Source organism: Poeciliopsis prolifica, unplaced genomic scaffold (assembly GCF_027474105.1).
Source record: "Poeciliopsis prolifica strain line A6 unplaced genomic scaffold, Auburn_PproV2 SCAFFOLD067, whole genome shotgun sequence".
NCBI lineage: Eukaryota > Metazoa > Chordata > Actinopteri > Cyprinodontiformes > Poeciliidae > Poeciliopsis > Poeciliopsis prolifica.
Window position 1 is genome coordinate 173,819 of NW_026562442.1, and position 23,876 is coordinate 197,694.

The following is a 23,876-nucleotide window of genomic DNA, read 5'->3' on the forward strand; positions in this document are numbered from 1 at the left end:
CACCTCACCCTTGTGGTGTCATAGGGTATTACAGTGATGACAGCTTTCACTCATTGCTGTTTTCCATTCTCATATCAATCAGTGATGACTGAGAAGTGACAAAACCTTTTGTCAGATCAAAGTTTTCATTCCAGCAACTGCGGTGCACTTGAGCTGACTCTTTAGGGCTGCATGCATCTGTGGAGGTCTTGTAATACAAGCCCCTGTTGGAATGTTTCGGAGCAACACATCAGAGGGAGGGAGCCCCGATGCACTGATTGTGTTCGCCTTCAGGCGCTGTTACACTCTGAGTATCTCAGTGCAAATAGAGAACAGAAATCTGCATTTGATAACAGAGGAATAAAAGCCTGTCAAGCTCGGAGGCAGGAGTGGATTTGCGGAGCTTAAACAGAACTTCAGTTCTGGTTTTATCAAAAAGTGGTGTCGAAACCATTCTGTAAAAATCAAACTGACAGTTGTAATCACCAAAATATGAAATCATAGAAGCTTTCTGAACATGTCAAGTGAAATTTTAAAATACTCTATAATAAATTATCACATTTTATATACACTTTTTATTTGAATGATTTTATCAGCAGATCTGCTGTTAACAAGCCTATTGTGTCAGTGTAAATGAACTCAGTTCTTATTTATTTTGTTTGGAATAAACAAATCAAGCTAAACCCAATCGCTGAAACCAATCGCTAAAAAGAGGAAGAGAGCTACAGACATGCAGCGATACATTGTTTTGCAGCAATCTCCTCTGAGAAGCATGTGAACTCAAAGTTAAGACAAGGAAAAGTGACAGTGAATTTGTTTCTGTCCCCTCATCTGAATAAAAGATATTTATATTCCCTGATTTCTTACCTGATGTTTGTCTAGCATTTTTCATCTCAGGTTTTTTTTTCCTAAAAAACTAAGAGATGGATTAAACAACTTTTTCTCATTTCATCTTTTTGAAGAAGTTTTGTTTGGAGATTTCTCATCATGCGGCTGCTTGTTAGGCCACGTCGCCGTTGGCCCTTATTTCCATTATTCCTGGTTGAATGATGATGGGAGCAATACAACAAAATCCAAAGAAAAACAGAATACACACAAGCTCCAGAGGCTCTGAGACAATCAGAATAAGTTAAGTCTAAAATAGTTCATACTTCTGGCAGATTTTGAATAAATATAGTACATCTCTTCTGACTGACAGCAATATTAACATTTTTGGTGGCCCAGTCAAAGTTCTAACCTAAATTTGACAGAGTATCGTTGGGCAGAACTAAGGATTCGAGTTGTGGCAAGGAAGCAAGTTAACCTCACAAACTTGGAGCTCATTGCAAAAGATAGATTATTTAAAGTACAGGTAGTAGAAACAAATATGGACTTAACCGTTTGTCTCCGTAGTTTGAAATCCTTTTCCTTCAGATTGTGTCTCTCAAACTCCAGTCCTCAAGCGCAGATGTCATCCATCTTGCTTTTCGCTTCAGCCAGCCTGAATCATATGACTGAACTAACTCCTTATGCACTCAAGTTCTGCAGATTCCTGCCAATTACGTATTTATGTGATGCATGTGTTTTGACCCAAAGAGACATTGAACACTGTGTTTAGGAACACAGTGTTTTAAAACTGTGTTCCTAAACTCTTTGGTTGTGTTCCTTGTCCTACTCACTTGTATTAAATGGCCAAACTTTCTCACTGGCATGCAGTCAGGCTCCACAGAGCTCTGCTAATGAGCTAACATTGCAGCCAGGTGTGCTGGAGCAGAGAGGCATCTGAAGGTTGCCGGCTCTGTAGGACTGGAGTTTAATATCTGTGCACTACAGTTTTACATTGGCACTCTGGTAAACGTGTAAAATTCAAAATTAAAATCTGCAGTTTAAAACAGTAAGAGAAAAGAAATAATTCTTAAGTATAAGTACTTTTATTCAATGGAAGAAAAATCCACTATTTACTTTTTTAATTATTAATATATTAAGGCACAGCAATTTCTTACTAAAGCACTTTTAATTCTGAATTGATTTGTGTATGAAGGAGGTCTTCATTGATAACCCACGACTTCTGTTTTTCTGGAGTATAAATATGCCTTTCTCTTAACCATCATTCAAAATGTTGTCATTCTCCATTTTTTTTGTGACTAACAACTAGAAACACTAAAGTAGATGATATATAAATAAGAGAAATTTTGCAGAAAGAATGTTAAATGAAAGTTATAACTTCTCTTGAGATTATATTTCTTCCATTAAATGTTAGTTTTACTTTACTAATATTTTATTCATTTTTACAAGTGATGGAAATGGGGATTAAGAAAGTTGCAAATTCACGTTGTATTTGCTGTAATCAAGTTAGACTTACTTTTATATATCAGATTATATTTTAACTCTTTTGTTTCTTAAAGTAACTTAAATCTATAGAGGTGATTGATCTAGTCTACTTGTTTTTTAATATTTGACAAGAAAATGAAAAGTGGCAAAAAGCACATTTAGGGAGCCAAAAGTTTTATTTTTAAATTTGTCAGTGGTGCATTAGAAAAAAAAAAAACACAGCTTACTTGCAGCCCAGTAAGACCTGACCACCCCCTCCTCAAGTCACCCGATAAGTACCATCAGAGGCCATCTGTTCTCCACACTAGTGCTGGTGGTATAATGAGGGCTGCTAATGATGACTCACATTTGGTTAAAGGGAGCAAACAGGTACACAGAGTGTAGAAAACCACACCAGCACCTTCAAAATAATGGGATATTTCCATTTGTCTCCTTGATTACAGTGCAAGGGGGATTTTTTTCTTATTTTTCTGGGATGAAAACAAAGCTTTTAAGATCATTCACAAACAAAAGACCACATGAGTGATTACAGCAGCACAAAATAACAAACGATGTCAGCTGACCTCAGATGTGATCCCAAAGCCTTGTTAGCTGTAGAAAGGTGAGATTATCACGGACAAACTCTGTGTTTAATACATAATAAATAACCAGCTCTGTCAATTTTGCCACAGCCACCAAATTTACTGGATTTCAAAAGAATCTGTTATTTTAATTGAGCATTTTAGATTTTCTTTAACGAGAACTGGAAAATAAATTTGCAAGCAGACTAAATGGGGAGTGATTATCACACAAATATAAAGATGAAAACTATAAATGTGCTTCTGCCTTTCTGGAAACATTGCTGAACATGAATACACAAGAAAACTTAAAGCCCTCAGAATATTTAAACACAAAGTTTAATAAACACAACGACATGGACTGAAAAAAAACATAACATTTTAAATATTTTAAAACTGAATAATGCATTATTACATTAAATATGTCACATTGGGTATTATAGCTCATGTAGAATAAATTGGCGTTAATTACATATTTACAAAATATCCTGTAAAGAATGAAAGATATTTGCCAAGGCCCCTCAGACTTTGCGGTCCTTATTTGCTTTGCACAAAAACTTCTTCTTACTATCATTTTGTTGCAAGAGCAGCTGATGTCTGAAGGAACTGCCGTGCCCCCGCAGCAATCTCTCCACATCAAAGCATGGGTTTCCCTTCACAGGACGTGGTAGACGGGCCTGGAGCCCGGGCTCTCCGGCGTACAGGGCTGGGACTCGGAGCTGCCGGGGGAGAAGGTGGGCAGGTCCCTCAGAGAGGCCGGTCCACAGCCAGACTCTGCCGAAGACAGGCGGTCTACGATGCTAGACAGACACTCCAAACTGGAGGCGCCAAGGGCTTTATCATCCAAACCATCTGAAAAAGACAAAAAAAAAAGACCCAAACATTACTCACTTATGTTTTAATTAAGAGGTCATTTTAGCAGGTCGCAAAAGAAACATCTACCCTTTATAATAAAGTGAATATATTTATGTTCATACAGTTTCCCTCTATTTTAAATAGTCTTCTAAAGCAAAAGCAAGTCTTACCATTCTTTGCAAATGAAAAGCCATTACGGTAGTTTGCATTCAGGTGTTGCCACACTGGACTGTTGCTTCCAGCCTGTGAGAAGACAAGAAATCAAATTGACCCGACAAATATCTCTCAAAACACACTGATATCATGTGTTATGGTCGCATACAGGAATCCTGAGTCGGACAAGGCCAAGAAAGTACAAAAACAGCCAGTGCCCTTTATCAAATTCTGAACGGGCTAATAAATCCTAAATTCCAGCATTATTAGGGCTTCTTTATTTCATGTCCACCTTGAAGTCAAAGTGGCCCGGGCGCGCTCCCCCTCCCCTGCCCAGCCTGGAGTGTGGCGAATCGATTGTATCAGTGGAAGCAACACCGGTTTGTGCAAGACGACACTTTCTCCGAGTAAATCTGCAGAAAATCCTGGCAGTGGTGCAGATACATGCAGTCAGGAAGGAATGCGGGGGAAAGCGCCCGGGTTCTGCTGCCAGACTAAAGTAAGGTGGATTTAGTTGGGTTTATTGGGGCCATAAAGTGTTTGGTGGTGGGAAAGCCATTAGTCCATTTGGTTATTTTTAATAATATGATATATGGTCAGACTTAGTGTTAAAAGAATTGAGAAGAATGGTAATGGAAACTCAACAAAGACGGACCAAAGGCTGTAGAATAGGTGTTATATTATAACACTACAACCTGCAAAGAAACTCCTAGAAATTGAGGTAGTAGGTTTCTAAACAATCTGGATAATGAGATCAGGCAAATCTGCTGCAGCACCATAATTATCATGCAGTACTTGTTTTTAGCTGAATTGGTTTTATAGCCACAAATAACCCCAATAAACACATTGGCAAGTGGTCTCACCATGCTGTCAGAGCAGCTGGACAGTGGGCTGCCTGGCTCGGAGCTGCTCTCTCCAGGTAGGCCGTAAAAGTTCTCCACCTGCTCCCGCAGCAGTTCCTGCAGGCTCTCAATGTACTGGATGGCGTTGCGCAGGATCTCCACCTTGGGCAGGCGCTGGCTGGGGTTGGCCGAGGTGCAGCGCCTCAAAGCCTCAAAAGCATGGTTCACTTTCTTCAGCCGTCGGCGCTCCCGCATGGTGGCGGCCCGCCGGCGGTCCACAAAGCTGGATTTACGCTTGCAGGCCTTGCAGGCCCACTGGAGGCAGTGTCCGGGCTGGTGAGGGGCACCGGGCACTCGGACGTGCTCGTCCTCCTCGGAGCCTGTGAGCTCCATGCTGGTGCCAAACTCCAGGCTGTCTGGAGAGGAAGCACAAGCTCTGTCGTAGAAGAGCTGGGATGGGGAGAAGACATCCATGGCTTGGTAGAGAAAAGGCGTCAGGATAGAAAGAAGGAGGATAAAGTTGCTGGGTGAAAGAGAGGAGACCTCTGAGTGATATGAGGGGTCTGTTGCCCCAGACCCCCCTTATATGCCCCAAGGCTAAAGCCCAGGGCCTACATTGGTCAGATCTAATTACCATGGCCCATTGGCCCAGCCAGAAGGCAGGCTGGAGTTTGTTCAGTTCCCTCCCTGCCTCATCCCTACCACCACCTCACCCCCCAGTACCCTGCAGAGTTTCCCACATTTGCACCTACTGGTGTTTTCCCACTCACCCCGTTTTCACGACGAACGCTGGGCATGCAGCTTTCCAAGGTGTTTCAAACTCCATCTGCCGCTTGGTCTGTTTTTTCCAAAGAGTCTTTTGGCTTTATTTGACTTAGCTAATCTGTAAGTAGCCCCATGTTGTACCTTACAGCTACACTTTGCTCACAAAGCACTCGAGGGCTCGATGTGTTCAGCCAAAGTGTGCAGCAAAGCAGGGCGACCACTTCTGACCAGTTGTTACCGTGGAGACCACAGCGTTGCAGATGCAGCCCAGCTGCAAAGGAAGGTGTAACATTTCAAGCCCTGGTTAATTCACAAAACAGTGGCAAACCGTCTAAATGCCCAATGTCATCATTTAAGGTGCTGCAAGAGAGAGCTGACCCCTGTTTGCCAAAGCTCATTAAAACTAATGACGCCGCTGTGTATCTCAGCTCCGTGGACCAAATTTTAACCATTAAAAGGTAATGACGCAGGTTAAGCACCACATTACAGCACCCAACAGATGGCCATGACGGTGCAATTGTTTTCATTCAAGTGGACGACCAACAGCTTAACAGGCTTTAAATTCAGAGCTGTTATTGGTTTGGAAATCTTAGAGTCTCCGTTCAATTATTGCACTTCGATTCTGTTTTTTAACTCAAACTTGATCATTCTGGTGTAATTATTATAAAATGTAGCTGTAAAAACATCCACATTTTCACAGTAAGTAGTAAATTCATTTTGTCTCATGAATAGTAAGACTTGTTTGTGATTTACTTCATCACAACATGTGCTTCCTATGTTGTCTGTAATAGAAGAAAATATAAAATAAAGCTATTTCTGTGACTTAATTTAACATTGTATTAATATTCTGAAATATATAAATTCGAATCTTCTCATTAATTTTAAAAATTGTCCTAATTTTATGTAAAGTAAAGACAAGAAGACAATTTCTCTTTGACGTCAAACACTTTTTCTTTTATTTGTTGAATGATTCTGCTTAACTGGTCATTGTCAAACATACTGCAATTTACATAATAGTGTTAATAAAAAGGTGCGTACACTCCTGAGCTCCTTTGCTTCTTCACTCTGTAGTTTTCAATTGAAAACAAAGCTGAAATAATTATCATTAGTCTGATCTTATATGGTGGGCGCATAAAGAGATTAAAAATAAAAACTGAGTGAGTGTGGTAACGTTCTCCAAAATCATATAAAACCTTTGCTTATTATTGGAATTCCTAACTTTAGCTTCCTTATGCAATCATTTAGCTGTGAATATCTGTGTGATTTGTGTTGTAAGCTAATTCTTTTTTATATCTGCACTCAGGCAAAGCAAATGAAACTTTGAGCTGCCTTTCTCCTGCCTGACCTTGCTGGGATTTGTGTGTTGCTGATGACACCATATAATTGTCATTAGTCTGTGAAGGCAGTGTTTTAAAAGTTAGAGCTGATGAAAGGTGGAATGCTATAACCGGTGGGGTGGAGTGGGGGATCAAACCTGGAAGCTGAGCGCTCTGAGTTGCCCGAATTTTCCTTCAACATCTTGCCATGAGAAGCACTCAGATATGCAGGGTCTGGCAGCACACGTCTCTCCGCTCGCTGCCAAACAAATGGTGTTGCCACTCAAAATGTTATTTTGTCAGTTTTTTCATTTCTTTTGCTTCATGCTGAGTGGAAAATAATCCTGAGAGATATTTTATTGTGCCTTTCTTTGATATTTCATCCCACTTTTCAACATGCATTAAGCTCCTTAATTCATAAATATGCAGGAAAAACATTTAAACAGCAGATTTATGCAATTTTTAATAAAAGCTTGTTTATGTTTTTGTACTCATTCTGAATAAATATGCGCCCAGCCTTGTTTTCATTCAGATCACGGAGCCGTTTGGAGGAAATGGGGTTATCAGACGTGGGGGAGGTTGGGCATAAAAAACCAGCCCCTGCCCCTCACTTAACTCTGCCTTTGACCCTTGAGAACAACAGAAAAGCAACCTCAGAGAGTTCCCAAGAGACCAGTCTGGGACAGAGATCACATCACTGCGCCGGTGCGCCAGCGCAATTTCCCTCTCTGCATCCAAAAACTGCGCCATGTGCTGCGCCAATCAACCTCCGGGGCTCAATTAGGCAGGTTTTCTCATTGACGACGTCGTTCTCAGCCTCTAAATCCGCCTTTGATCCTCTGAGCGGCCAAACAAGCTGCAGCGGGGCCGATGTCTTCTTCAGCTGTGGCCCCTCGGATAAACTCTGACTGCAGTTCAGGCGCTGAGAGCCCTGCGTGTTTTCTTAGGTGTGAGAGGTTCCCAGAGAACAGGGCTCGCCAAACGCTTTGGCACATTGTGAGAAATATCCGCATTGTATCCTTACGAGCTGTCAGCGGTACAATTACCCGAAGCGGCGCAGTTCAGGCTGACGCTCTTCATTAAAAGAGCCTGAATTTACTCATATTTAGGTGCAAATACATGAAATAAATATTATTGTGTCGTTCAGATATTCAACCAAAAACTTTGTTCCTGATAGAAAATGCTAAAAATATTTTATATACATTTTATTTAAAACAAAAAATCTCTCTGCGCAGCTTTTTTCATCTTTCTGTTGGTATTTCTATGAATAATATTTGGTTGTTTAGCTCCAGTGTTTGGGACTGGATGGCATCCCTACTGTTACCCTAATCTGCAGCTTCATCAGCAGATTCTCTATCAGTTTCACGTCAGTACTAAGACCAGAGAACTTTGAAATGTAAAAAACTGAGCTAAACATATTAATATTAAAATTTCACATCAACAGTTCCAAATATCTCTGTAACATTACTGGCAGCACACACAGAGGAAATGACCTTCAAACGTGAGCATTGTTTGAAGAAAACTTCCTGTAAGCTGAAACCTGGAGGAGCATTTCTTCATGTTTTACCGAGCTATTTTCTTCACCGAGTCGATGTTATTGCTTGGTCTTTTGTCCTTAAACCTGGTGAGCAGCTGTGACATTTTGCACAAGGCTTTATCTGCCTGAGTCCCAAAGGTCAACGAGCATTCTGAGTCGTCTGCAGAGATCAGAGCGTGCCGTCGTGCAACATGACATCGAGCATCAAACCCCGTCCCCTTCTCTGTCACGTCAATACATGACGAACAGGACTGATTGGATTACCAAGCCACTGGCGTTGAGCCACACATTTCATGTAAGCGCTTTGTCATGTGATGAAGACTCGAGTGATGATGAATTGAGACCTAACGGCTAAAATAACTGTATTAACCCACTGGGGTTTGCTCTCGTGCTTGGAGCCCAAGTTTCCGTGTTCCCAACATGTGATAGGGGAGGAGTGTGGAGGCACGCAGTGTTTGGAGGAGACTCGGATTACTGCAGTGGGATCAGGCCTGCTGGTGAACAAAGACAAGCAGAGAACCCTTTGCAGAGCAGTTTCAACAGTTTTTATGGACTTCTAATAGCCATGAATGCTGGTGTAAGTGCTAAGTTTTTTACTACTTGCGTTTGCTTATCCTTATAAGCAACTGAGCGATAAATACTGGCATGATGCAAATTGTACAATGAACAAAGAATGTCTTTGTTTTTCAAAGATCTTATCAGCCGTCAGCATGCAGTTGAAATCTGAAAAAGAAAAACTGCAAATAACTTACAACACAGGAAGTGATTTATTGTTGGTCAGCTATGTGTACAAATTTTCAAATAAAATGCAAAGTTTCAACAATCTGTTAAGCTTTGAAAGCAAAATAAATACATTCATAATTCATGTCATTATAAAATATGTACAAATTTTTGTCCTCCTGGTTCAAGTGAGAAAAAGCCAAAATTATGCATCACGACCAGACAAATTAGAGCAAAACATCGGAAATTTTAAATAAAACAAAAAACTCTTCAGACTGTTTCAGTTTTCTGAGGGTTCAGTGGAAAAGTTGATTTTCTCATCATTTGTGATGCTGTCCACGATTGAGGACAAACGCAGGAGGCTGGAGGACGCAGAGGACTCACTGGTCACTGAAAGCAAAGAAAAGTGTGCTACTTATGTTTTAATCTGATATGAAACCAGGGTGATATGCTTTTATGGAGTACAAAAACTCATAACAATAAGTAATATTTAACTGTCAGGAAAAATGTGCAAAAATCCAACATTTGATTTGAATATAACTGTTATTTCAAGTTGGCATAACAATAAATGAAGATAACTGCTGCAAAGTCTGGCTTCTTGGGGTTACATAATGTCCACAACATTAACTGATTGCTCTTCTTTTGCAAACATTTCTAATGTTTGTGGAGCGCAGAGTAAAGGTAGTAAAGCCTGCTCAATAACTGTAAATAAATGCAACAATGCATGGTGCACCAAAATGCATTTGCTTTCAAAAGGCAAAATGTCAACCAAAGCTTGTATTGATAGTGAAGTCAATCAATCAGTGAACACAAATTCTGCTTTAACATGGACCATTAACTTCTAATTAATTTGCACAGTGGTTGAACAATTGATTTATACTCTTTGCTTCTGTCTTTATAATGATAAACATTGGGTCTATTTGTGTAATTGTCCTGATACATAATCTTTATTGATAGAATCATTTAGACAAGAAAAACTACAGTAAAAGTGGGCTTTTAGCTGTCATGTTCTGTCCAAATTTAGACCAAAGCCATTTGAAAATGTGGCCCATAATACATATTTTGATGCAGACATTTTCATATTCTTTACTTAGAAAGCATCATTGTCTTTTCTATATCTGTTTTATTTATATTGATTTATACAAGAAGAGCAGAGCAGGACATAGCTCCTCTTCCTTTCGGCCCATAAGCATTGGGATTTCTGTGAATACATTATTACAAATCCGTATCTATCCACAGAAAACTGAAAAATCTCAGGCATGTTAGAAGGAAAAGAGAGAAATTAACGTACCAGAGGATGACTGAGAGCTAGATTAGTTCACCAAATATCTGAGATGTTGAACAACTTAAAGTGATAAACGTCCTACCAATGTGAGCCCGTGCTATAACAATGTCCTCAAAACTTCAAAATAAAGGAAGTTCTATGAGGCAAAGTTTACAATGTGCCACTTGTTCCCTCATTTGCTCCTGTAAGATGTAACTTAGACACAAAAAAATCTTGGCAACATAATAAAACATTAGGTGTAGGTCCACAAATGTGATCCAAATCCAAGGAGGATTAGGACCAATAAACACAATTTGAAAACAAAGGCAATTCCAACTTTAATATCAGAAATCTGATTAACACCAATGGGCTTGTGAGAGCAACCAGTATCAATGATAATATGAAGGAGGAGAACTAACTTTCAGATTTAAGTGGGTTTTTTTTTATGTAGCCAATGAAAGAATATGAAACATTGTAAAGAAGACATCTATATGTCCAGATCAATATCTTCTGCAAATCCCACTGACAGTCAATATTTTCAACTAGAAAAATTCAATTAATGGAAAAGGCAACAATGATGCAACTTTGCAAAACAATTTGTGTCACTTGCAAAAAGTGAAGAAGCATCATCTGTTCAATGATGAAACTATGAAAACTATTGATTATTGGGTTTGCATCAGCTCAAACTGCCGCACGACATTTCTGAATAAGATCTGCTTTTCTCTTTTAGCCTGCAGATGGTCACAGCGGTTAGCTTTGCCACGCCTGAAAGAGATGAGAACCTGCACAGTGCCAGTTGTAGCAATACTTAGTTCATTAACTGCTAATTGTAAGAAATTGCTGACAGATGTACCTTCTCTCTGGTTCATTGCTGCATTGGAATGATCAGCAGAGGTCCGCCAGGTCTCAGAGGACTTCTTCCATTGATACTCATCGCTGGCAAGCTGCTGAAGCAAGACAGAAAGATTTTACTCATCCTACCCGTGAATAAATGTAGAATTCCTAAATGCTGGTGACAAGCTCAACTAATTAAACAATACACAGTAACAAAACAGGCAAAAGTCCATTTAAAGTTCAAGTATGGACTTTGATGTCATTTGAAAGTCATTTCATTCCCCCAGGCACACTTTGGGACAGATTTAGAACATCGACTGGACAAATCAGTAAAAGCTTACATTAAGCTCTTTGGTGTTCAAAGAAGTTCCGTTTTGAATTTTTTCTTGCTCATCCAGAGTCTGCAACAGGTCCTGTAGCCTTTCAATGTAACTTATGGCGCTGCGTAAAATCTCCACCTTGGGTAGTCTCTGGTTGGGATTGGCCACGGTCTTCTTTTTCAGCGCGTCAAAAGCTTCGTTGATCTTCTTCAGCCTTCTCCTCTCCCGGAGCGTGGCGGCCTTGCGTCTGTCTGTCGGTGCGGACTTTCTCTTGCAGATCTTGCAGGCCCACATGAGGCACTGGCCCTCGCAGTGTGACTGGAGACCCGGAGGGGCAAGCACATGCTCCTCTCCACTGCTCTCCCCCCCTGTCTCCGACGGGACATTATCCTGGCCCGGGGACAACGGGCTGTCATTGCTGTTAGAGTACAGAGGAGAGACCCCTGTGATATCGATGTGTTGTAATGATCCATGATCCGCTTCTTCCAAATAACGCAAATCGCTGAAAAGATAAGTGCTGGTCTCGAAAAGGTCCATCATATTGTTGCGTCCTTCTCTCCGTTTTGACAGTGGAACTCTGGCATTTAAATAGAGCAGAGGGAACACAGTCAACAGACTTATATATAGAATGTGAAACTCTATCCAACACTGGCTGCCACACTGCAACAAGCATATTAGTTTTGAATGGGTCTCTGCTGCACACTGACTTTGTGTTGGGAATAAATACATTGAGGCATTCAGAAGCTATTAAAGAGTCACCTCAAATTTCATGACAGGTGCTATAACTAAATACATCTGAACAAAATGGCTGCATTATTTAATGTCTAAAGGGAAACACAAAATCTATTTTCAATTTTACTTCAGAGGATCAGCAAAAGTGTTGCCATGTTTAAAGAAATGGCTTATAATTTTCTTTGTATGAATTAATGATATTTCCACTTTTTTTGCAATAATGTAATTGACTGAATGTTAAAAGCCAGCTGTACCACTTCAGAGTGATGTAGATCAGGGATAAAGGGAGGGACAAGAGGAAGGAATGAACAATTAAAGTCCTTATAAGACGGACAGAAAGCACAATTTTCATAAACTTGTAAAGCTGCTGTTCGTTTGTAAATCTTTATTAAAATCTAACAGAAGGCTGAATCAAAATTTTATTTGTTTTGGTACCAATTTCTGATTCTTTTCTAAATGATTGTCAGCCACAGCATTGTACTGAGACTTCTCCATTAAAGGCACAATGATCTTGTTATGGCTGCTCAATCTCAGTGTCATTTTATACTGTGAGCCACAGAACATGTTTTTTTTTTTACTTTCATGGTTATGTTATGTCTTCAAAAAGTGCTGAAATGATTAATTCATTTATAGGATACCAGCCAAACATGCCTGGCTTTCAACATCTTTGTTGAGGTTATATTTGGATACCAAAGGGCTGGCTGACATGGAGGGAAAGAGAAAGATATAAATGGATCCAGTCCACTTCCATTGGTTTTCATCTTCTGTCATGACGTAGTGAGGGAAGGACATTGATTGTGTCTAAAAAACAGAGTTCTTTAACTGTGAACAATATGGATAAATTATAGGGCAGATATGGAAAAGCAGAAAAAGAGAGGAGTAAGACCAATTATCTCAAAGAGAGCTGAATTTAAACTAAGACACATCTCAGAGAAAAAAGAAACACAAGAACAAACCAAAAAACTAAACACAAAGGAATAAACTAATATGACATCACCTTTCTAACAATAAAGGCATCTTGCAAAAAATGTCAAGATTTATTGATGAGGAAATTATCAAAACACAAATGAAAACCAAAAAACCCAAAAGGATTTTAACACTTTTTATTTTGAGTTGTTTATCTTTGGTTTAAAACCTGGTAGTTTTCCAAGGTTGCACAATAGATATTTAACTACAAAAATACAATTTCAATCAGTGAAGCATATTTTTTCTATTTATATAAATGTAGGTAACTGTGTTTCAAGCGCAGTTAAGATAATTTATTATTATGCCTGAAACAAAATTGTTATTTTATAAAATTAAAAATTAGTCAAACAGATTATCATCCTGGAATTACAGCATTTAATCATGGCATCATTCTTACTACTAATTAGGAAGCACTTTATCAAATTCTGAGACCTAGTACATTTCAGGATGGCATAAGAATCATCAGCAAACTTAGAAATTTTAATTTCTGCTACTAAATATTTTTCCTCTGGTGCTTTTAAACCAATAAGAAATTAATTTCCAACCAACTTTCTGGTAAATATAGACAGGAATGTGCAGTGTCAAGACAGCTTTGCGAAATGTGTGCGTAGGACATTATAAATAGAAACTTGCCTCATTCATTTTAGATCAGAGAAAAACATAAAAGCATCTGAGAAGGTGATGTATTGCCTGTGGCATGTTTGTTGCAACCTTAAAGGGCTACAATTGGAAACTTCACAGGCAGGAATGTGAGGGATCCCTGCTTCTGTGCAGCTGCATGACCTTGTGCATTGAAATAAAACAAGATCAGGCAGCAGCTTTTGAAAGAAGAGGCTATTTAAGTGGCCTGCAAGCCTCAAACATGGGTTCCCCAGGAGGAAGTTTCAGAATGAATCAAATATCAACAGTATTTAAATGTGTTTGTTTCTTGTCAAACTGAACTTTTACTACAACAACCATGTAATTTTGATTGTTGTAGTAACTTGTGGTTTTGTCTGCAAGTGTTGGCAAATTGCCCATCAACTTGAACATAACCTGTTCACTTTATGGGTAAAATTTTATAGGTAGAACTCCTCTTTTCTACTGTAAAGAGAAGTTCCTACACTTCTCTTTACAGCAGAGATTATTCCAAGTTCTCAATTATGAATTTTGCAGATATTTTTGTGCTTTTTAATTTATTTACCTAAGAAAGATTTTTGACATATTTTGAGACAAATGTTAGAGTAACAACCCAGCAAACTCTTGTTACGCTCATATTTTGGGGAACCTGCACTGCCAGTTGTGGGAATTGGTTGTTTTGACGAGATGTATATTTCTTCAAGGACATTTTGAAGCAACCTTGGTAGAGAAATTAATGTTGGTTAATGTTTGCCCCAATAAACCTCACAACACTGGATCATATTTAAATGCAGACGATACAATTGATCAACAACAACATATTAGAAGTAAGTTAATTATATTCTATTTGTTCTTTGGTTTTTTTCTGTTGTGTGTTAAGAGTTTTAACCTCATTGAGACATTTTACCTGGATAGATAAATATCTACACACAAAAAAGTTGAAACTGTCTTATTTTTACACAATTACTGATAGTGCACAGATTTTACTTACAAATACAATTATTGGAAACCTCTGCACTTGCTCAAAAGCATAAATGATAAATGTAATGTATATTTCTAGGCATGAATTATTCAGAAGTGGATGCAGTTTTATGAAGCATTTTATGTCATGAGTTTGCCAAGCGACATGAGAGAGTTCTCTTGAGAGAGCATTTTAAATCTATCTCTTGTCAAAATGAACTATTACCTTCTATGTTGCTCTAAACAATAACTGCTAGCACAACTTCTCATTCAGTTTCCTATTAGAAAAAATGCACTTGCATATAATTAAGATGACAATGAATAAGGAGTGATGATGAATAAAGTGGCTTAAGAATAGAAAATGGTTTCAAATTAAGTTTCATGTGAGATCAGAATCGACCTTTATCATCCTGTGGCGAACTCAACACATCTTTGAGATTAATAGAGTCTTGTCCCTGCTGTGCAACGACTGTGTATTCTCTCCCCAGGGCTATTCTGTGCATCCTGAGCCTGATCATAAATTTACCGTCAGTGCCAAGGGGTTGACGCTTCAGCTGTCAGGAAGAATCATGGCGTTATCTGGGGAAGAAACTCAAACTGGAGGATCCGGCTTCTTTTGCAAAAAGGAGTCAGAGAGGAGAGCAGAAAGTGTAAATCAGTCTGGAGTTCAGTGAGCCACAAAGCTGGCACATCTGCATTACAGCAAAGGGGCAAAATCTAATACAGTGGAGTCGAGTCGGTATCTGGATCTAAAATGTCTACATGAAACATGGTGTTTATGCTTATCCAAAGGAAATTAAATTGTCTCTCAAAAAAAGCATAAAACACAGAACAGGAAGATTAATGTTTCTAAAGCTTTTGAAAAAAAAATATATAAGAAACTAGCAAAGTTTTAAAAAGTTATCCTGGCTCTGTCCAAGGATGAAGACGTTTGCTTACTGCCACATCTCTGTTTCTCAAATTAACAGGTGCACAGGAAGACACTTTTCATGGGGGCTTTACCAAAACAATCTGCAAAACCCATTGTTGCAACAGGAGCTTCCCATTCCTACAGATCCACAGAGTTCAGGAACTTTAGCCATAGCAGCTATTAATCTTCCGCATTAACACAGCATCAGTAGCAACTTACAAAAACGAAAACTACCAAGCAATAAGAGCACATTTGTAATTATCTGGGTGAATAGTTTCACAGAGACTATATTCCCAGTTGCATCCTGCAGAACTTAAAAGACTTAAAAGCTTTTAAAATCTTAAAAGCATCATTATCTAAAGTTATAAATAACAGAACAAGTTTTAAATCTTTGAAGTGGCTTGTTTGGCTTCAACTATGAAGTGGTTATTTTTTCCAATAACCAGCACATTTAAGAATCTCTTGAGTTATAGTGTACTAAATTTTTAAAGGTTAATTTAGGAATATCTTAATCCAGCAAAGCTCCCAACCTTCTACCTCTTCAGAAAAATAAAATTTTCTTGCAACAATGGTGACAACTGTTTCGGAGTATGTGACTAAGTTTAATATCAAATTATTCTATTCTAACAGGGTGTATGTTTAGAGGTTGTTGGAGGAATTGAAAAAATCTATAAGTGAACTTGGATTTTCCAAAAAGAAGCCACACAAATTATATGCATGTTGGTGTTTTCTTTTTCTAATTCAGATATCTGGAGAAAACAAATGTATATGGTCATAGAAGGTCATTAGCCTGCTAATATTTGGGCAGGTTAAAGCAATCTGACAACATGACAGTTGTTTTCCGCAAAAATTACCTTGTTCAGGGTCAAAGGGGTTTGTTGAGGCCTTCCCCAGCTGTCATGGTGCTACAGCTGTCATCGGACTGTTGGACAGGTCGAAGGTCCATCACAGGGCTTGTACGGCACGGACAGAGAAATTCAAGATTGAAAGAGACTTAAGTTAACAATTTCCTTTCACAACAAAATGCAAATTAATTGCTATTATATAAATGGTTTTAAATCCTGCATCTCCTGGCAACTTCTGATTGACTTAGGATTTTATTCTTTACTGAATTAAACTGCGTATTTTTATTTTTTTTAATTCTGGTTGTATTAAATTATAAAGAATTTCACTGGATGCGGATTTAAATTGGACTTGATTTGCATCTTTGTTGTTGAAGGATATCCTGCATTCAAATCACATCCAAGATATGAAGAAGCATTGAGATTACAATTTCTTATTTTTTCTACTGTTGCCAACTTTATGCTCAGTACGAACAGATGGAGTTTCTAAGATGGATCATTTTTAAAGCACTTGGCATTAAAAACCGAATTCGACATCAGGATCCAATTTTAATCTCTGCGTCTGAATCTATGTGATTGATCTGACTAATTTGATTATGTATTTCAGAATTGCATTTGTTCATCTTGCGAAGTGCCTTAAGATTACATCTGTTGTGAAGGGTGGTATATAAATAAACTGAATTAAAATGGAATAAAAACACTGAACAAGCATTTAATAAAGAGGACGTACAACTTACATGACAGACAAGAATTCCTGACCTCTACAATGTAAAATATCTCACGTCACCTAAAATATTAAGCGAGATATTTAACTTACATTCTCAGAATATTTTGCAAGAGCTTTTGGCAATTTTGCCACGTTGAATAAATCATGTTAGTATTTGCCAGCTAGATGCCAGGGTTCCTTTATCAACTCTCTTTAGCACTTCTCAACGGTTCATGCAAAACCACCAAGCCTATCATGTTCTCCAGCATCTTATGCTCCGTATGCACATGTCACGTCCATGTGATTTTTCTCCCTCAGAGGGGTGTTAGAAGCAGGATCCAGTTAGGGCTGCTGCTGACATGGGGGTCACAGAAAGAACTGATAATTAACATGAACTGTAGGACCACCTCCAGCAGACTCTTCTTCTCCCCCCACCCTTCGCCCTGTTCTCCCACTTCACTTTCTGCCATTTCAAACACCTCCTACACCCACCCATCCACCCACTACCCCCCCCCCTCCATGTCCTAACAGCATGTCCTGTCTCAGACAGGCTCACTGGGCTGTTGGAGAGGAAACACTGAGCACCGTGACGGACACACAGCACATAACCCAGCTCCACACCTGGGATATGAATTAGCCAATCAGGGGTTAAGTACTCTGGTCATGGGCCTGATGACAATACTTCACCTGAGATCACACCCTTACGACCTGCGGGGTCACCAGACCTCGGACTCAGGCTGTGAGGAGAGGCCTGCAGAAAGCGGATCATATCTCAATACGGTTATGAATCATAGAAAAAAATGTGGTTTTGAAACAGAATGTAAAAAAATTTGGTTTTTCTTTTTTTTCCTTTTTTCTTAGCCTTTAGGATGCAAAATTAATTAGTGAACCATAGATATATTTATCAGTAATTTTCCTTCTTTCCACTGTTTTTAAGTAAACATGCACAGCTTCTAAACTAGACAGAGCAGTTTACGTATTTTATTCAATAACTGTACAATTTTTACATTTTCAGAATCTTTCAGTCCTTGTGAAGGAATTGATTTTATAATATTAACCAGATGTTCCCTTTTTATGGCCGTGTGAAGCCTTTGGTTTGTGACACATCCGATGGGTCTTTGTTTCTCGCAACAAGGCTAAAAACCATGTGTTGAAATTTAAAGTGGGGTTACAGGTGTTGTTTTCAGTCTCATTTTCTGAGTTAGTGACTTTTACTTTTACCTACAAACTGAGTGGTAGCGCAGTGCAAAAGGAAATGTGTCTTTCATGCATAGTAAATCCAAAAACACAATGTACTCTTGCTGAAAAAACTGGGTTTTTAACAGAATCAGTCTCGTGTTCGCTGAAAGTTTTTAAATGGAAGCTATATTTTCTTGAAAAAAGCCTTCAAGAAAAAGGCTTTTACCAGCTGGTAATGTGCCAGCTTTTGTCACATTAGTACTTGATGTACTTTATTGGGATTTTATGTAATCAACAATGGCTAATGGGAAATAAAAATATCATGTAATTATTTTTGATCTCATGTACTCTGACAGCCCTGAATAGTAATAATTCCAGTTCAACCTCATCTCATTAGTAAATGTTGTCCAACTTTGTCTATATAATTCCAGTTGTTTTGTGAGGAAGTTTTTGGGGTAACAGTATTTAAACAGACACATTGATTAAGATTTACCACAATAGATTTGCAGTGTTACTGCAGAAAAAAGTGGTTCTACAAGCAATTCAGAAATATATACACTTTTCAGATTTTTATTTGTACAAATTGTTGATCATTTACCTTCCACTTCACGCTTTAAAAAATGCATACCTTGCACTAGAGTGTGACATAAATATGTTGAATATTGTGTTTGTAATGTGACAAAATGTAGTGGAGTGTTGGAAATACCTTTGTGAAGCTTTGTAAACACAGAGATAATGTTGAGGTATAATACAATCTCCAGCTTTTTAAGAATAAACTAAATGCACGACATGCTTTGATTTTCTCAAAATGCTCGGTGTAGTTTGAAATCTTTTGGGCTCTGCCTGAAAATGAGGATTTGTAATGTGGAGACTTAGAAATGCACTGAGAGTTTACTTTTTTTTCCATACACTATCTGAACCCGCCCTCTTTCTGTGCAACACCTGCTTATTGTGACAGTCGTTCTGGGTGGAGGAGAGCCAGACAAGGCTAAAGTCTTGAGCAAACAATGACTCCTCATTTTAGGGCAGCAGGAACGAGGAGACAGTATCACAGGTCTCGCTGCCTGCGTGATACCATCTTCTAATCTGTTTTGGCTTGGCTTACTCAAACTCACAGCCCAGACTCTATGGTGATCAAACAAATCAGAGAGAAACTGTCTCTTGAGCTAAGCTAACAGACGGCTCCTCTCACTCGTGGCCTGAGCTGTGTGGTTTAGACCGAAGGCTTGGGTTTCAAAGGCTAAAGAGGAGGAGGTGGGGGACTGATGGCATCTGCCTTCTCTCTGTCGGATGGAGCAAGGATTCTGTTCAAAGGCACAGCAGCTCAAGTGCATCAATTAGCGAGGGAAAGAGCTCGCTAACTTCCCCAATCACTGGCAAACTCTGCGTGACCTCAGAGCATTACATTATGAGGCATGATGATTGTGTTGCACGCTGGTCAGGCAATGTCAATAGCCCTCTTGCAAATGGCCCGGTAGTGATGGAGTGGCTTAAAGGGTTGTTCCTGCAAATGGACATAAAGAATAATAATAACCGTATTTGGTTTTTTGAAGCCACTCTAAAGGGGTTGGCAGACTTTTCCAGCTGTTCGCATTTCTGTCCCGCCGTTGCTTCAGTTGTAATAAACACCGAGAGTGACCACTGCAGCTTATCACCTGACATCCAATGGTAATTTAGTTTGGAGTGATCTGCAGGCCACTCCTGATTGATTCTGTCCTCATTCGGGAGAGTGATGGATTACCTTCTTGCCACTCAGTCACCAGACAAAGCCACTGATGGGGACTTAGACAGGGCACTGGCCTTGACCCAGCAACAGACGATAGCAGATCTTTTGTCTAGCCTAGAGAGGTGAGGCATTGACCCCAGTGCTCTTAGTGCGTCTGACCCTCTATCCATCTTATATTAATGCACTTTTTCAAAAGGTAAATATCATGAGGGGCATTTGCCATAAGATACATGCAGAAAACATTGGAAGCTGAATCTAAATCAAAAGAAAAGCGTGCCTTTGATGTTGCCGCCTGTAAATGATATGATGAAGCATCATTATCAAGAGCATCACGCTGCCTTTGGGAGCCGAGGATGTCGCCAGCGATAATACAAAATGAATCCGGTCATCAGCAAGTGTGACTGCAGCCATGGCAACCCCCGGGACGATGATCCACCAATATTATTTTTTCCTGAAACGTCTGAGCCTAGAACAAAGCGAGTTTTGTTACATTGAAAAAAAGACTACAAAAACAAGAGGAGATCTTGGTTTTGGGGGGGATAAAGTACCCAACTCCAGGAGAAACTAACTGGATATTGATAAATGTCAGTGTTGATGAGCGGGAAGAGGGGGACTGCTGCGCTGTAGAATTGCTTTTATGGGGGTATATCATTAAAACAACAGATGAGGCCACAGAAAGTGCTGAGTGGAGGTGATAATATGATAGCCATGAAGCCTCGTGGGGTTAGGTCTAGAAAATTCAGAATCATTCTCTATATAATGAATTGCTAAAAGCTGGGCTTGTTATGGACATGTTATAAACTCCAGTATTATTTGAACTTGGTGGCATGTGAGTATGAGGCATTGGTGAAGCAGTCAATGAAAACATTACCTAGCTTAATGATGGAGCGCTGTTTTTGGAAGCTTTTCAGAGTAAAAGACAAAGAACGGTTGGTTCCAGATGGGTTTCCCTCTGAGTGGACTTACACCTCTGGATGTCAGATTAAGTCTAGGGTGTTTATACACTTTATGCCACACGATTACCATCAGAATGTCAAGTCTTCAAGTCACTCTCAATTTGCTTCACCCATATCTTCTGTAGCACATTACATTGGACTGGATCATAAATCAAAAACGAATCAAAAATCTAAACTGCCACATTGATTTGATCTGAAAACCCTTGAAATGGACACTTCCCTTGTTAATCAAGTATTGACCCTTCGCACGTGATGTCACTCTCTTCGAAACTCCGCCCGTTCCGCCATCACAGACGTCAAAACAAAAATCGGTTCAAGAGAAGACGCCGCTTATGACAGTGATATTGATCATGTGAATTCAGACAAAGTCTGTGATTTTATCAACACGTCAGGAGGGATGAAGTACTGGTCGGTTTGTGAGCTAGCTGCAAGCAGAAGCCAATGAATAAACTGGCAAAAACAACGTGGGAAAGTTCTGTTTAATACTCCTGATCCTCATTTCCAACTTCCATCATGGCGCCACAAATGAGTAAGTGACGCAGTTACAAATTGGGTCAATATTATGAGTACATGAGCAAAACTTCTGTGAAGAAGGAGAAATCTACTAAAATATTGAACTAAAAAGATTAATGCAAGGAAGCAAGGAAACAAGGAAACGGTTACAGACAATAAAAATGTAAATATCGAGGATTGTTGATTATTTATTATTTAGCAAAAACTCAATGGAACAACAAATTAGGGTTAAACTAGATAATTTAACAAGTAAATTAAAATGCAATTACTTATTTGCTAACACAATAGATAATAAATAATGACATTGGGCACCAAAAGTTACTGGTTTACATTCAGACCACAGCGTAAATCATTAAAATGCATTTTCATTCAGTTATTTTCTTGTTTGTTTGTCTGTTCTAGAAAGATCTTTTACTTTTTTATTATTCAACTTGAATAAAATGCTTTTTGCAATGAAGATTAGCAGCATAAGTTTAACATATTTCACAATATGGGATCTGAATATCTATGTCAAATGAACCCAAATCTTTGACCTGGTTATTTACGATCCTTTGACATTGTGTGAAAGCAGTAAATAAAATGGGATTTAAAATTGATCCTCAGAATGTGGGCCATCCGTACGTGTGTGGCCCCGTAAGAAAATCCAGAGATTCTCACTTTTGACACTCACGTGAATTATTCTCAACAGGTTTTGTCTCCACATCCAAAACCTTTTTGACTTTTTGGACTAACGTTACAATCAAAACAAAGAAGAAATTCATTGACTATTGACACTTCTGCATCTGCAGGAGATTGACTCAAGCACATGCAGAGTTTTGTCAAAGCATATGTGTGTCATCCTAGAAACACAGCAGTGAATTGAACATTTTATTTCAGGAGGTGCATCTTTGTGGTTGCGTGCAGGTCTGGAACAAAATGCAACAAAAAGATACGCACACACACAAGTGGCCAGAATTTGAAGAGCGTGCCCAATGTCATGCATTTCACTGGGCATGAAGATCATCACCACCTGTTTTATACTATAAAACATCTTGTATTACTGTTGTGGAAGTTATTGGAGATTGAATTTCATTGTGTGTTTAAAAGTGATGCAGGTGCATAGAGGAAAATGGTCAGACGGATGTAGTATTATTGATATAACGGCGGCGGTATAAGCTTTATTCATTTCATGGTCTTATTGTAGGAAGTATTCAAGGAGGGATGTAAACAAAGCCCAACAAATGAAATAATGACTCCAGAAAGTGTCTTTTACTAAAAGAAGCTCATCTGCTCTGCATGCAAACAGAACATCAGATTCTGTGAGAAAAATATTTTTTTTTCAGAGAAAGCCCTTGGCTGAGGTTTTAGTGGATCGTTGCTCTTAATGACTTAATCCAAGTTCAGTCCCGATGGTCTGAGCTCTTTGTATGTGCATATGAGACTGTGTAATCCTCACAGTGAGATGGGAGCCCAGAGCTGACCTCACTGTTTGGTTTCACAGGGTCTCCGGGGGCCCGGGGAGGTTCTGGGGCCGCTTTTTGCTGCAGAGCAGTCTGAAACACTGACATGCAGGCCAGGGTCCACGGGGACCGCCAGTCCCCAGATCTTGTTACCGCTGGGTTAGTCACGCTCTGTGAGATTTATGTGTGGAACAGTAGTGAGGGTTTGGGTTGCACAATACCACCAAAGTGTCGCGATGCTAATCCTCAGCAGAACTGAACTTCCAATGCCAAAGACGTGTGTGTAATAGTTCAGGAAAAAAATATTTCAACTTCAACTGAGTTTACTTATTTGCTTCATTCATTACTGCTCTTCAACACAATTCCTCTTGGATTGCATCACTAATGCAAGAAATTTGATTTCATTCACTGTTCCTAAATTGACTTTTTTCCCATTGCTTCAAATGATAAGAAACATATTTCCCTACACTTCCTTAAAAGTGTAGGAATGTAAAATAAATGAGTGAGATTCTTGTCTTCACACAGTTCACAAAATTGGAATCTTCATATTTTCTAAATACCAATGAGGGACGAATTACAGTTTTCTGCAAGCAAGATCATACCTACCAAACCTACTAAAATATATAAAACTATAAAGTATTGACTACGGTACTGTAATTATTAGATTTTTTTTAACAAATATGCTCAATACTCCAATGGCAAAACCCTTCACTCTCAGTTATTGAGCACAAGAGTGACATGTGACAAATAATGCTGTCTTTTATTTTAGTTCTTCATAACTTGACAGCCTCCCATCAAGCTGTTTTGGACATAGATGGATTTTCTGTTTGCGATTTCAAACATTTTGCAGAATTTCACCTGCTTCACATTGTTTGTT

At 39.0% G+C, this 23,876-nt stretch overlaps 2 protein-coding genes across 3 annotated transcripts; both read right to left on the bottom strand.

The window, feature by feature from the left end:
- Nucleotides 1-2,500: 2,500 nt before the first annotated feature.
- On the bottom strand, nt 2,501-5,234 carry myf5 (myogenic factor 5). The gene is made up of 3 exons (XM_055020395.1): nt 4,718-5,234; nt 3,872-3,944; nt 2,501-3,698 (listed from the first exon to the last, which is right to left on the bottom strand). The coding sequence occupies exons 1-3, from the start codon at nt 5,168-5,170 to the stop codon at nt 3,502-3,504; spliced, it is 723 nt and encodes a 240-aa protein (XP_054876370.1). The 5' UTR covers nt 5,171-5,234; the 3' UTR covers nt 2,501-3,501.
- A 3,814-nt stretch (nt 5,235-9,048) lies between these two features.
- On the bottom strand, nt 9,049-12,043 carry myf6 (myogenic factor 6). Of its 2 annotated transcripts, none has more exons than XM_055020313.1 (3): nt 11,474-12,043; nt 11,152-11,242; nt 9,049-9,424 (listed from the first exon to the last, which is right to left on the bottom strand). In XM_055020313.1, exons 1-3 carry the CDS (start codon nt 11,990-11,992, stop codon nt 9,315-9,317), a joined length of 720 nt encoding a protein of 239 aa, XP_054876288.1. In that variant the 5' UTR covers nt 11,993-12,043; the 3' UTR covers nt 9,049-9,314. The 2 variants fall into 2 exon arrangements, with proteins under 2 accessions (XP_054876288.1, XP_054876287.1); XM_055020312.1 differs by having other exon boundaries at nt 11,152-11,245.
- Between the last annotated feature and the right edge of the window lie 11,833 nt (nt 12,044-23,876).